Here is a 14,646-nt window from a genome sequence, read left to right as displayed (position 1 = left end):
TGCTTACAGAAACAATGGAAAAAACATATCAAAGTAAGTTGAAAAGAGTAAATTTATTATTTAGTATTTCATTCTAAAATTATTTCTAAGCTATTTCATTATAAGTTTATTTATCAATTACGCAAAATCGACCGTTAACCAAGAAAAAGTATACATTTGACACGAATTAGAAACTCGAGGTATAATTTTAAGAACATTCAAAATATATGATACATTTTTTATAAAATAAAAATATAGAGTATTAAATCATAAATATCTTTTCCTGACATTTCCAATAATTCATTTTCATTGTAAACTAATGTTTTTCCATCCAATTACTTTAATAATATTTATGTTATAAAAATTTTTATTCTTCTAGAACTTCTTAATAAAATAATTATTGCAAGTTTTTCCTCTAAACAATAATTTTTCGTACGAGTAAATTTATGGTTGTTTGAAAATTACTTTCATTCAACACTTTAGAACTACTAGAATAAGATAGTTCAAGTAAAAAATAAATAAATAAAGTAAATATTATTTGACTGGTAAATATAGCAATTATTATACTTATTTTATGTTCCTTTTATTTCTCATGTGCAATTATACAAAGATTTTTTAAAGGGAACATATGATTCCAAAATTAACAAATTGCATACTTAATAATAGTCACAAATGACCACTAACTATAAGAAAATTTGACCATGAATATTGACTGGATGCACCAGTGAAGACGAATAAAGCATAGGTGCAAATGCAAGTGCCGAGACCTAATGAAAAAGACCCGCTTGGCATAAATAAAATTAAGGCAAACAAAGCTCGTTACAAAGAACCACTATAGTCAATGTATAAAATCAGTCGACGAAGACTAAACCCTAAATACTAGGGACACAAGCTATGGGGCCTAGAAACAAATCTAGTAGTAAATAAACACACATCGTCAGTAACCAACTCAAATAGGTGGGATACATTAAGAAAATCATAATGTGGAGAAACCACATCTGTTATTATAATATACAAACGTGGTGAAAACATTTATACCTCTATTAAAATTGACAAAACACTAAGGAAACTTTGAATGGCCTCAGCTAAATGGGAAGAAAAGGTGGCTACAAGCCAGCCACTGCGGTATGGAGGCCAAAAAACATGGTTTTAAACAGAGTCACCAACAGGAGAATTGCGACCATCATCGACGAAAATAAAAGTAAAAGCAACCCAAACGAAGTCTCCACACCAAAAAATTGTGAGAAACTTCCGTCCCTTACACTAACAGAAGCTGCCACATCTCCAACTCCGACACCAGTCTCCCCAAGACACTCATCACCTTCCCCCGAACCATACCAATGACGGGACCAAGACTCTAGAGTAGGGGCGCCACCATATATACTCCAACTCACACTAAATCTATGCATCCATCGCTCATGGACCACGCATATCAATGGCCAACTATAACTATAGCCACTGATCTCAAGAGCCGAGAGTTCGTTGCTCAACCATTGGTAGTGCCAAACTCTGTACCTAAGAAGGGATACTAAACTCAAAACCCTAGTCGCACCTCTTGACAAAGAGAGAGGCACACGAAAAGGTAATTACACACAGATTTTAGGAATACGAGAAGTGAAAACTATATTATTTGGGAAAAATATGCCAACAACCACCTTCCCCTGAACCATACCAATGAGGGACCAAGACCTAAGAGCAGGGGCGCCACCATATATCCCCCAACTCACACCAAATCTATGCCTCCATCGCTCATGGACCATGCCTATCAACGGCCAACCATAACTATAGCGACCAATCTCAAGAGGCGAGAGTTCGTTGTTCAACCATTGATAGTGCCAAAATCTGTCCCTAAAAGAGGTTCCTAAACTCAAAACCCTAGTCACACCTCTTGACACAGAGAGAGAGAGGCACATGAAAAGGTAATTACACAAAGATTTTAGGAATGTGAGAAATAAAAACTTTATTATTTGGGAAAAATATGCTAACAAAAATAATTGATCTTTTGGAAAACATTATATGAGTACTATGAGAGACAAAATAAATGGCAATAATTTTTAAAAAACAACAAAATAATTCAATTATTGTACAAAACATGTGATTGGTCTTCTGAAAAGAAAAAAAAAAGATGTGTTAGGACATATAAAAGGTGGGATGAAGTTTGTGAAACCTAGCAAGTGGAAAAAAGGGAATGGCATACGCTAAACGTGAGTTAGATGGATCAAAAAGGTAATCGTCTGTTTGGTTGGTAGATTCGTACCATGATTTGAATCATGGTTCGTAATTCGCTACAGTATTTTCTCTCACAAAAAATACACGTAAACCGAGAATAGTTCTGAATCATGGTTCCGACTCTATGAACCAAACGTCCACTAAGATAAATCGAGTTGAAAAGGTTTAAAATTTTTAAATCTAGTGAAATTACGTGTTTAATTAGACATGTTTTGGGACACAAAAATTGGATTGAAGATCTAAACCCTATTTTAATTCAGATATCTTGATTAAACACTGTAGTCATCATCTCATCTTTAACACTGCAGTCACAAATCGCTTAAGTGTACTATGGTAGATTAACACTATTAATTTGCTAGATTATTTTGCTTTAAAAATAAGGATTAATCTCATAAATGGTCCTTGAGGTTTACTCTTAATCGAACTTTAGTCCATGATTTTTAAAACATCTTACAATTGGTCCCTAAGGTTTTACTTTGTTTTAATTTCAATCCTTTTGTTAGGTTGGTGTTAAATATTTGACATAATCTATTAAAATTAATGACTAAAATTAAAAATATATAAAATTTAGGGACAAAATAATTCAAAGAAATAAAAATTAATTTTCACAAATAATCTGAAAATTTAAACTGTTTTCAATTTTAATTCTTAATTTACATAGATTTCATTAAATTTTAACACTTAATTAATAGAATGGTTGAAACTGAAATAAAATAAAATCTTATAAACTAATTGTGTGACGTTTAAAAATTTAAATATTAAAGTAAAATTGAAAGTAAACCTAACTATTTATGAAATTAAACCTAAAAACAAAGTATCGGTCATATCCGGTGTTAGTCTCTTAGACTCGAGTAGATTACCTGATAGGCGGATAAAGCTGCCAAACTGAACATACTACTAACTAGCTCTGCACATGCAAGTTGAGAGGAAAATACCGGCTGCGCCAATAGTAGGAAGATAAGCCCAACTAGGCGAGCCAATTGCAGGCTGGCTCGAATAGTGTATTTAACAGATCAAATTGTTGAATTTATTTTTAAAGTATTTAAATTTTATTAATTATTTTTAATTAATATAATTATTTTGACTAAAAAAATTAATTAATAATAAGAATAAAACGTCAGATTTATATACACTTTACGAGATATTTATCTCTTTTATCATGTTATTTACCATATTAATAGGCAAATTTTTCTTACAACTTCACTGTATCCAACTCGCGTTCTTCAATTTAATCAAATGGAAACTATCCCATGCCTTGTCAATCAATTAACTACCTGCAGAGGAACAAACATCATGAAGGTACGTAAACATTGTGACAATATATAGGGAGGGGAAAAAAAAAAAAAAAAGTTCCACGAATTTATAGTATTCAGTGCCTAGATTTTTATTATGTTTTTCATAGTCTTTTATCTACCACGAACTCATCTAAACTAAGCCAAGCATTTGCGTTAAACCAAACTAAAATTCTAGAGAATATGCATCAGATTTATCTAAATTAAACCAAGATACTCCGTTATATTCCAAAACAATATGGCACTTCCCAACCACTCATCGGTATTAATTTATTCTTGCTGCTTATGCAATCCTGATTTCGCAACGTCAACCAGTCAACGACTAAAAAAAAAAAAAAGAAACAAAAATGTTCATTTTGCAACGTAACGACATGTATAGAAGTACTTGATCAGGATATTCCTCCGTCGTAGAAAATCAATAAATTTATAATACCAGAAATTAATATTCACCTCCAAAAGCATAAAATCCAAGTAGCTTCACGATATCAAATGTTAGATTATACTTTTTAACACTTGGGTAGTTATTACTGAACTAATGTATATATATATATATGTATGTATATATATACAAATATATGACACGCTATCCAAATTATATTATAGAAGAATAAAATATTAATTATCTTAGCTATAAATATTCCTTTAAAATTTAAATTTTCATATAATTGAAATTTATAGGAATCTTATTTTTCTTTTAACTTTCCTTTGCTAGCTAGAACCTAACATGATAAGAAAAAATTCAAAGTTCGATGGACAAGTTTCAATAATACCATTTATTAGTTATTTGACACTTGTTGTTATTTGAAATACTCAGTTTTTTTTTTTTTTTTTTTTTTTTTTTTTTTTTTTTTTTTTATACTTGTATTTCATGTTCAAGTCATCATCTAGATGTCTAGAGAGATCTTTAACAATAGAATGCATGATTTAAAGGGAAAAAAATCTCTTTAAAATCCAGTATTATATATATATATATATAAGTTTTTCTTTTAAAAAATAGCTTTGGTTGGATTTTGTAATTTTCCAAACTCTCTTTCTAAAATTTTTTGATATGGTTATTCTAGATTCTTCTTCTCTTATTATTTACATATTAAAGACTAAAGATCCTTATTTTTGGCACTAACCACAGTCATGAGAAAAAAAAAACATTATTTTAGTTGTTTATATATTATTTCAAATTTTGACTATATATAATAAGTAATGGGTACTAAAATAGATTTCAAAGTTGCTTGTAAACACTTTCTTTAGATCATGTCATTTTATTTCTTTTTTTCTTTTTACTTTCTGGTTATTGAAAAAGGAGTCATATAACGATGGATGAGATTGCAAAAATTAGTTCAGTTATTCCCAATTTGGTCCATACGTTTAAACTTCCACAAGTTCAAAAAAAAAAAATTAAACAACAATTCAAATTTATTTAGATTGTTTGAGAAAAACAGAGTCGAATAAAAATATTTCATTCAAACTTATTAAACATCTTTTGTCTAATTTTGATGTCTCAATTAATATTTAATAAATCATATCATGTCACGTCGCGTAGAAAATTTAAACAACTTTTTAATAAATTCTTTTGTGTTTATTGTGAGATGACGTGACGTGATATAATTAATCATACAATCTAGACAGAAGATGAAAAAATATCTACGAGGATGTTTGTTTCCTGTATTAATTCCTGATTCTAAATTATGATGCACGGTTTTTTACAGTATTTTTCTCTCACAAAAAACACACATAAAATAAGAATGATTCTGAATCATAATTTTAAATATACGAACCAAACTTCTACTCATGTTTCTATTACCTACACGTTTTTGTCACTTCTCTATAGGTCAGTATACATAAGTCAGGAGTCCATTTCTTACGATAAATTTTTATATACAGGACAAACTACTTACTGCAGAAAACGACAAGATCACGAGCTTTCAACTGATGGTGCATGGCTTTTTGCCGGAGGCTAGCTAGTTCCACCACAAAACTAATATCCATAAAGATCAGGAAAAGTTGAAAGGAAAAAAAAAAGAAAAATTACAAAATCATAAGAAGCTTTATTCCAAAACAAGATTATTCCAAATCAAAACACCATAACACTTTAATTACATTGGGGATATCTCATGCTATAAAATCAATTTTGATCCCAGATATGGTGACGAGTCCTTTCCCAAACTTTGGCACCAAAGTCACAACCACACTATCATCATCCTCAGCCTCCAATTCCTCTAGCAAATCTGTTATGCCCAACCTCAAATTAGTTCTAGTCTTGTTGTCTCCCTTCTTCTTATGAGGCACGTTAACAAAACTCCCTGCAAACTCGGAATTTTCCGGTCCACTTTCATCCTCATCGTTCACATAAACATCGAACTTCACCGGATTATTCCTATCAAACTCAATTCCCTCAATTACCAACACTTCCTCTTCGTCATCCTTCTCATTCTTGCTCCTCGACTTCTTCGGCCTCGACACCACCGTACTTATCACCTTGTCCAACTTTATCGGGAACTTGACGCGAGTCGTGGTTTTCTTCGTGTCCGCCGCAAGTGCAGCCCCAACTAAAGTACTACTACTTCTTGCCACAGCGCGCTTTGTTCTAAGCGGCGTTGGCTTGGTCTGCAGCCACGGAATATCAACGTCTTGGTAGACATACCCGAGCTTTTTCGAGTCAAGGCAATCACCAACCCTAACACGCACAAGCTGTTTATTCTCGTCATAGAACAAGAAGCCGGAGTTGAGCCAATCCGGATCGGTGAAGTCATTTCTTTTCCCTCCCAATGTTTTCCACACACTCCACAATCGATCAATGTTTGAGTGGTGTGAGAAGAATATGGGGTCTCGAGCAGCCGAGTAGAAGTTCCCCATGTTCTCAAAATTCGGCTGTGTGCTATCGCCTGTCCACAAGTGGACTGGTCCATGCGGGACGTTCTCCAATGAACCCGGCCCGGGGCTAGGATCGTCTCCTTCGCGATAAGGCTCGCCGAGGAACAGCCGCGCATTTTTCCCGTTGGCTATTATTTGCCGGTACATGATCTTGAGGTTAGCTGACACCTGAACGTCCTTACTGGTCGTCGGAACACCAGCATCGGCTTTGCTGTAGTCAAGGTCAACGGTTACCGGCGGTTGATGGTTGGCATCTCGGAGCTTGTCGTAGAGGGGCGACTTAGCATTTGCGTAGAGCGCCGGAAACTGCATGCCCGGTGGAGAGTCCCAGTTCCAGAACGGCAAAGCGAAGGTCGGGTCGTCGATAAGTTTTCCCAAGATTCTCTCATAGAAGTAGAGGTACCACCGATGGAACGGGAAAAATAGCCATGACTCATGAACTTGGAGCTCAAGGTTGGGAAACCCCACTTGGTCGTAGGAGCCATCGCAATACGCGCAATGAATGTCGGATTGCTGCGAGAAGCTTCTTGGATCGCTATCCGGTAAATCTTTCATGAGTTGAACTGCTCTGTTGTACTTGGCAATGTACGCCTCGTCAACTGTATGAGTTGCAGGCCTAACACGCAATTTACTTACTGGTGGTAACTTGTAATCTATGATCTTTGAGGATATTGGTGGGCAACAGTTGGTAGGCGTGGCGCCTGGGGGGAAGTCCGCCGGACCGCATTTGGATAGGTCAGGCGGCGCCACCGGGTTAGCGAGGGCCAATGGATCGGAGCCGAGCCCCGCCGCGGTGCCGTATAGCCCTCCGAGGCCAATGAGCAGATTCCTCCTGTCAAGCTTTCCAAGAGGACTTTGGTCATCCTCCCTAGAACCTTTGCATGTGGTCGACTGCCCCTTATAGCGATGATTGGGAGCGTGGGATTTTTTTCCGGCAAATGAGGGAGGGAAGCAAGAGGTGGAGATGGCAGTACTAGGATTGAGATTTAGTGGATGTGTTAGAGAAAGGGAAGCCATGACTTTTGAGATTGATTGAGAACAAAGAGGTAAAGATATGTATGTTTATATACTATGATTATGGTGACTGTTGTCTCATTGGTTGTTTGACTACACAAAAATCGAAATGACAATTCCGCACGGCATTTCGATTAGCTGCATGTGTGTGGTCCCCTGCTGATGGAAAATAAGCAAATCGCAAAGAGATATTTCTCTCCAAAGAATTGACTTCAAAGTTCTTTTGTTGAACGAACTCATGTGTCTTTTTATTTTGTCTTATTTTATATTTTTTTTAATAATATTATGGCACTTAATTAAAATGTCTAAAATATTTTTATTTTATCAATTAAAAAGTCATGACAAGTCATGACATGACATGTTATTAATTCTTAAGAGGATAGGGGGAGGATAGGGGGATAGGGATAACAAACAAATGTATTAATTGATGGTAATGTCAACCATTGTTGGCGTAGAAATTAAAATTGACATGGACATTTGTATGAATGATAAATTAATGGAAAATAGTAGAAAATAGACTAATATGAAAAGTTTAAGAAAGTATATAAGTCAATTTTTAGTTATAGAAATTAATAGGTCATAACTTGTCAAGTTATGGTTCATAATCAGATAAGTTATGGACAAACTTGTCAAGTTATGGTTCATAGCCAGACAAGTTATGGATAAAAACCGTGAATAACTTGTCAAGTTATGGTTCATAACCAAACAAGTTATGGACGAAAACAGTAATTTTGGCATATTTATTAACTTATGTAAATTATTAACTTATTAATTTTAATTAATCTCAAGTCTTGACCTATTTTTCTCTTTCTCTCTAAATTAATTATTGTATTTAGTCTGTTTGAAAATGTGTTAAATGATACGGTATGATTTAATTCACTTCACATTGAATTTTAATTAATTTGGCGTTTTAATTGACACAACAATATGTCATTAAGGGGTTAAAGAGGGGATATAAGAACAGAATCCAGATACTAATATTGTGTGATAATTAAATAGAAAGTTCGATATTTCTAAATACAAGAAACTAATGACTGATCACCCATATTCTAAAGAATCATAGTCAAATTCCAATTTCGCATCACTTGCTCATTAAGAATTATACGTCCTAAATTCTACATATCTGAGAACAATAAAATCACGGAAAAAATAAATTAAGCGAAATCGAAATCTGTTCATCTTAATGTAAGACCACGCGGTTCTCTTTTAGTTTCATTATAATGATGAAGAAGTTTACAAAATAAAAAATCACACACTTCTCAAAATAAAACACACGGAAAATATTTTTGTTATCAACCTTTAAAGGAATATGTTGCTTTAAGTTGAGTATGATTTATTTTGTCCCTACGAAAATAAACAAGAATATATATGATACGATTATTCAGCAGTAAGACTTCCAGCCACATCTACATTATATGCACATCGTCTTCAAATTCCACCAACAAAGTCTAGACCATTCGTTTTTCCAAATTTCAGTACACAAAGCCAATAAACTATGCTTCCTTAACATCGATACCACATATTCCTCCCTAGTAATTGTCAAGACATATTGCATATGTTTCATATCTTTTCCAGACTCCACCTTAATTTTTGTTCTTTTGGAGTAAAACTCAAAATAAATTTAAACTCAAATTATAATTTTATTCGAGTTCATGTTCGTTTTTAAAATTTGAGTTTTAACTTGAGTTTGAGGTTAAAATCTGAGGTCAAATTTCCCCTTCAACTGAAGTTCTTAAACTCAAACTCAAGTTAATGAACAATATTACGCCATAATTTTTTCGTTTTAATTCTGATTGAGATAATTTTTTTTTCTATGCGTTCATAATGAATAGACGAATAAAACTCGACCTATATACCCTATGAAAATTTTTCATCATCATTGAGTTTTTATTAAAATACTATATAAATATAAATTTAAGTTTTGACACTCAAATACAAACTCAAATAGATTTTCAATTCAAATTATAACTCAAATATGTACATCTAAATACAAACTCAAATTACAACTTTAACTCAAATTATAACTCAAAATCTATACTCAAATTATTATAACTCAAAAATATAACCGAACAAACTTAAACGTCACCGCTCTTTTTCCCAATACTTTCCCTCCCTGTTTTCTTGATTTTGTTTCATGTGGTTAGGCAAAATTTCCACGTTTCGGTGGAAAATGTGGACAAATAGATGTCCATATGTTTACGTACTCTTGATCTTCACGGAAAATTCATAAGCACGTGGGCTGCTCTCGCTAGAAGTCAAAGGTTTACGTGAGTGGCCCTAATTGAAGGACGCCCTCTCTTTCCATGGCCGACACTTTTTTTTTTTTTTTTTTGGTTCTCCTGGAATTTTTGACATCATTACTCTATGGATTATCCGGACACTTCGATATCATTAATTTTTTTTGTTTTTTTAGAATTCTCATTGTGGAGGATGTTATTTAGCTCTAATTGTAAATATTATTATTTTTAATTGTCAAATTAATTTTTTAAAGATTAATTCTGTATATTGTCCGCATAAAAAAATTTATAACGTGAGATATAAAATTACTTCGGCTACATATCAACCCGTTAACAAATTAAAATAATAATTAAAACATAGTTTCTACAAAATAACTTACTCCACCACCTTAATTTTTTTTTTTTGACAAAATACTGCTAAGCTTATTTCTTTAATAATTTTGATGGTCCATAGCACTAAATTGACCAAAATTTTTTAAAATTTAACGAAAAAAATCATATGATTATTGCATAAAGGACTGAAAATTTTTCTAAAATAGTTACACTGAGTATTTTCAGTTTTTAAATGTATAGAAAAAAGTTTACACTTAATATTATAACTATTTTCTTTTGTAAAATTTCAAGTAATCATGTGATGTACGATGAGTACATATGTTTATCATTATTAAATTGTATAAACTGATTGTCAATTTTATGGTCAACGAAACACCAAGAAAAACAGTAACCTAAACAAGGATAGCTATAACGATAAACAAGTTCCTAGCTATAATTAAAGCCATATAGGAACGAAAAAGTCGTCGGTAAGTGCAGTTAAAAAGTCAAAACCCTTTGCAAGGGAGCTTGCAGAAGGAACCTTATAAAGTACCAATATTGCAAGAAAAGAAAAGGAAAATTCAAGGACTAATATGTTAAACATGAGATTCATGGACTAAAATGTTACGATATTCGTAATTTAGGGACTGACAAATTAATAGCCAATTCATTTTTTTTTTTCAAGAAAGAAATAACCTTCGACGTTCTCTAAACATATTTGTTCGAGGGATTGAATTATTTTTATAACACAACAAGAAAAAATATTTTAAAAGTAACAATTATTTTGATTGTTTTCTTTTGTATTAATGTCACATCAAAATGTACGAGATGATGAAAATGACAAAGGTGTGCACTTTTTGTTTTTTCTGTAATGACCTAGGCACATTTAAAGTTGATGTAGAATTTTAATGCATTTAATATGTGCTCATTCGAGGCAAAAAAGAATATAGAAGAATAATATTAGCTAGGGCTCTCAAGTTGGGTTTGTTTGGTTGTATTTTTAAGTTATGATGATTTGAGTGTAGATTTTGAATTAAATTTGAATTATAATTTAAATTAAAGTTGTAACTTGAGTTTGTGTTTGGATGTGCACATTTGAATTATGATTTGAATTAAGAATCTATTTGAGTTTGTGTTTGAGTTAGTCAAAACTTGAATTTGTATTTATATAGTATTTTATTAAAAACTCAATGGTGATGAAAATTTTTAATATGGTATATAGGTGGGACGTATAGAAAAAAAATCATCTCAATCGGAATTAAAATGAAAAAGTTATGACGTTTTTAAGAATAGAAAAAATATTGTTCATTAACTTGAGTTGAAGGAGAAACTTGAACTCTGATTTTAGCCTCAAACTCAAATTCAAACTTAAATTTTGATAAACGAACATGAACTTTATTAAAGTTGTAACTTAAGTTCAAACTTTTTTTGAGTTTTACTCCAAAAGAACAAGCATATCTAGGCCCCGTTCATTTCACTGATTTGAGTTTTACTACAGTAAAAAGCTCTTAGAAACAGTCACATTTAACTTTTTGCTACATTAAAAAACTCTCATAGAAAATCACATCTCAACTCAAATTAAAAACTCAAATTAGCGAACTAAACATGTATTAATATGATTTGAATTATTATTTTCTTTTACTCAGTAACTGACATTTTAAATGTCAATTAATATTAAAAAAGTCACATCTATATGTATCAATAGAAAAATAACAATTAACCGTTTGGTGAGTTGGCATAAAAAAAAAAAGAGGCCCCCATTCAATATAGATTAAAAAAGATAAATTTTGATAAATACTTTTTAAAAATGTATGAGTTTTAATTTTTATCACTTACTTTCAATTAATATTTTTTTTAGTTAAATAACTATATTAATAAAAAGGTATTAATCAAGAGTACTAATATTATTATTATTGGAAAAATGGTTGTTATTATTATTGTTGTTGTTAACGATTTGGGCGGTAATTGGGACAGGATATAAGGGAGCCAAGTCAGGTATCGATTGGGATGTTTCTTATTTAAAATTAACAATCGATCATATCAGAGTCCAGTTCCTCCAAACAACTTCAAAATCAAAGGATTAGCGGCGTGTCGTGAAGGTGGATGATTCATTGCAAATACTGTTGCTCTCGGTGCCGATCTTGCTAACGGTGGACCTATTGGCAATTTCTCTAGATCTTATAGATTTATATGCAGAAAAAAAGTGGAAAATTCTCTTATTTCAAAGAAACAAAGATATGGAATAATCCTTTTCCACCAGAATACTATCCGGGAAGGGATTAGCTAGATCAACATCAATGAGGACCCTGGCATAGTGGTCAAAAGCAGTTGCGACTTAAATATTAAGTATATGTTAAAATTTAAATTTTTTTTTTTTTTTTTTTTTTTTTTTTTTTTTTTTTTATGGAAGAAAAAAATTGTAGCAAACATGTTTGAATAGCGGTTCAAACTGCGAATTAAACAACTCTAAAGCTTAAACAAGTAAGGCCTTAAAATTGCTCATGGTGACTAAGAACGAAACTCGATCTTGATCCATTAATCTTCCCTTTCCCGCCCCACTCCTCGGCACCAAAGTAATCACAAAACAGTGTCATCATTTTTAGCATACAAATCATCCTCTGTTTTCTACAACGGTTTTCATCTTCTCGTGGCTACCCTTGGGTTACAAGTACCATCTTTGTGTCTAGAATGACATTTTTTTTTTTGTTTTTTGTAATGTAGTGTTTTTATTTTTTACATTATTTGGAACACAGGGCATCAAAGTGATTTTTTTTTTTTAAAGGATAGAGAAAAGAAAAATGAGTGCCAATGTATAATACATTTTTCCTAGAGGGACAAGAATGGGAACAAAAATAAGGAAGAATAACAATAGTGATCTTCTTAATACAAACTAAAGTGATCATATGTGGCTTGTCCTATTATTTATGTTGAAGATGTGGCTAAGATCTTACTGACTCAGCACAGAGGACAAATAACAGCAGGACATATGGTCTAATTTGTTATAACAGATTAAGGTCTTGTTCATCTCATCAATTCGAGTTTTGCTACAGTAAAAAGCTCTCAGAAACAGTCACATATAACTTTTTCATTACAGTAAAAAGCTCTCATATTAAATCACATCTCAACTCGAATACGGGCCCTAAGTTTAGACAAACAGAATTAGTTTTGAATTAGCCAATAGCATTAGTTCCTTGACTATCCGTTAGGAGCTTAATGGTTCAAGTTGTAATATTGTAAATTGATAAGTGAATTAGATCAGTGTTTTAAATAGAGTTCTTTTTGGTTCGGTTATAGAGAGAGGAGTCTCTAGAGTAGGGGTGTCAATTCGTGTCGCGTGTCATGTTCGTGTCGTGTTTGTGCCGTGTCAGTTTTTTTTTCACGTGACCCGGACACGACCCGTGACACGAAAATAATTGAGAACCGTGACACGAACACGACACGGTCAAGTTGCGGGTCGACACGACACGAACCGAAAGTGACACGCGACACGAATTGACCCGCAAACCCGAGACACGACACGAATCTGGTAAACCGAAATTGACACGAAATTGGAGATTTCAGTCCATTTTGTAAAGATCTTAACAAAGTACCAAAATCCAAGCATAGATAATAAAATTCCAGCAGCAACATTACATGAAATTCATGATGCAACCACATTGATGCAAAAGAAGTCCATGATGCAAAAGAAAACATCACATGAAATGAAACCTGCATAACAAAGTCCTAAAACCACATAGTTCAAATGAAGCAAAAAAAAAAAAAAACATTACACAACCATAATAAAAATCAAATTCAAGCGCATCCGGAGTTAGAAGCTTGGTCGACAGTTTTTTCAGAATGTATGTTAAGATCAACGACATTGTTGATGAGCTCATCCATATCTTCATGAAATACTTTGAATCCATCTAGGAAAAAAAGTTACTGATTAGCATTTGTGAGACTGAGAGTAACAATATTTAAGAGAACAATGAAAAACTTGAAGAATATACCTTCATTTCCATACAACCAATCCCTTGTACATACAATTGCTTCAACAGTCTCATGTTTAAGAGAGCTACGGAACTGATCAAGCACACGACCGCCAACACTAAATGCAGCCTCTGAAGTAACTGTTGATACAGGAATGCATAATAAATCACGGGCCATGGCAGCAAGAATTGGGTAGCGGCACTGATTTGTCTTCCAATAAGAGAGAATATCCAACTGATAACTCCGTTTTATTCTAGGCTCATCCAAATACAATTCCAACTGTGATTTTTTGTTTGAATCATAAAACAAATCACTGGAAACATCATCAAATTCCTGTAAAAAATAAATAAAACATTAGTAACTACTAAGATAAATATTACTACGTACAAGAATGTAAATATATAAGAAAAATAAATATTACCTTCATCAAATCTGACTCATCTACTTCCATTCCATATGGTGCTTTACCCTTGTCCTTTTTCTTGCAAGTGGGTGGTGAGACAGAATGATCAAGCTTCAAAGCATACTCGTGAAAAAGGGATTCCAACTTCTCACGCAATGATAACAACTCCTTAGAGTTAAGCCTAAAAGCTTTCTTGTAGCAAAAGTCAATAAACTGCATCTTATATCATGGATCGAATACAAGTGCAATGCCTAAAATGGGGCTGAATTGTGACCAATATTTCTGAAATTTGGGCCACATATGCATAGCCATGGACTTCAAGTACTCATCTTCACCTTGGGCA

General features: G+C 32.8%; 1 protein-coding gene across 1 annotated transcript; it reads right to left on the bottom strand.

Moving 5' to 3' along the window:
* Positions 1 to 5,414: 5,414 nt before the first annotated feature.
* Positions 5,415 to 7,414, bottom strand: LOC21395356 (polyphenol oxidase, chloroplastic). Its single transcript, XM_010102268.2, has one exon. It carries the CDS (start codon positions 7,383 to 7,385, stop codon positions 5,607 to 5,609), a length of 1,779 nt encoding a protein of 592 aa, XP_010100570.1. The 5' UTR covers positions 7,386 to 7,414; the 3' UTR covers positions 5,415 to 5,606.
* Positions 7,415 to 14,646: the final 7,232 nt, after the last annotated feature.

This window comes from Morus notabilis, unplaced genomic scaffold (genome assembly GCF_000414095.1).
Source record: "Morus notabilis unplaced genomic scaffold, ASM41409v2 Scaffold1428, whole genome shotgun sequence".
In the NCBI taxonomy this organism is placed as follows: domain Eukaryota; kingdom Viridiplantae; phylum Streptophyta; class Magnoliopsida; order Rosales; family Moraceae; genus Morus; species Morus notabilis.
The sequence above is the reverse complement of the archived record's forward strand: the minus strand, read 5'-3'. Positions and strand labels throughout refer to the sequence as shown.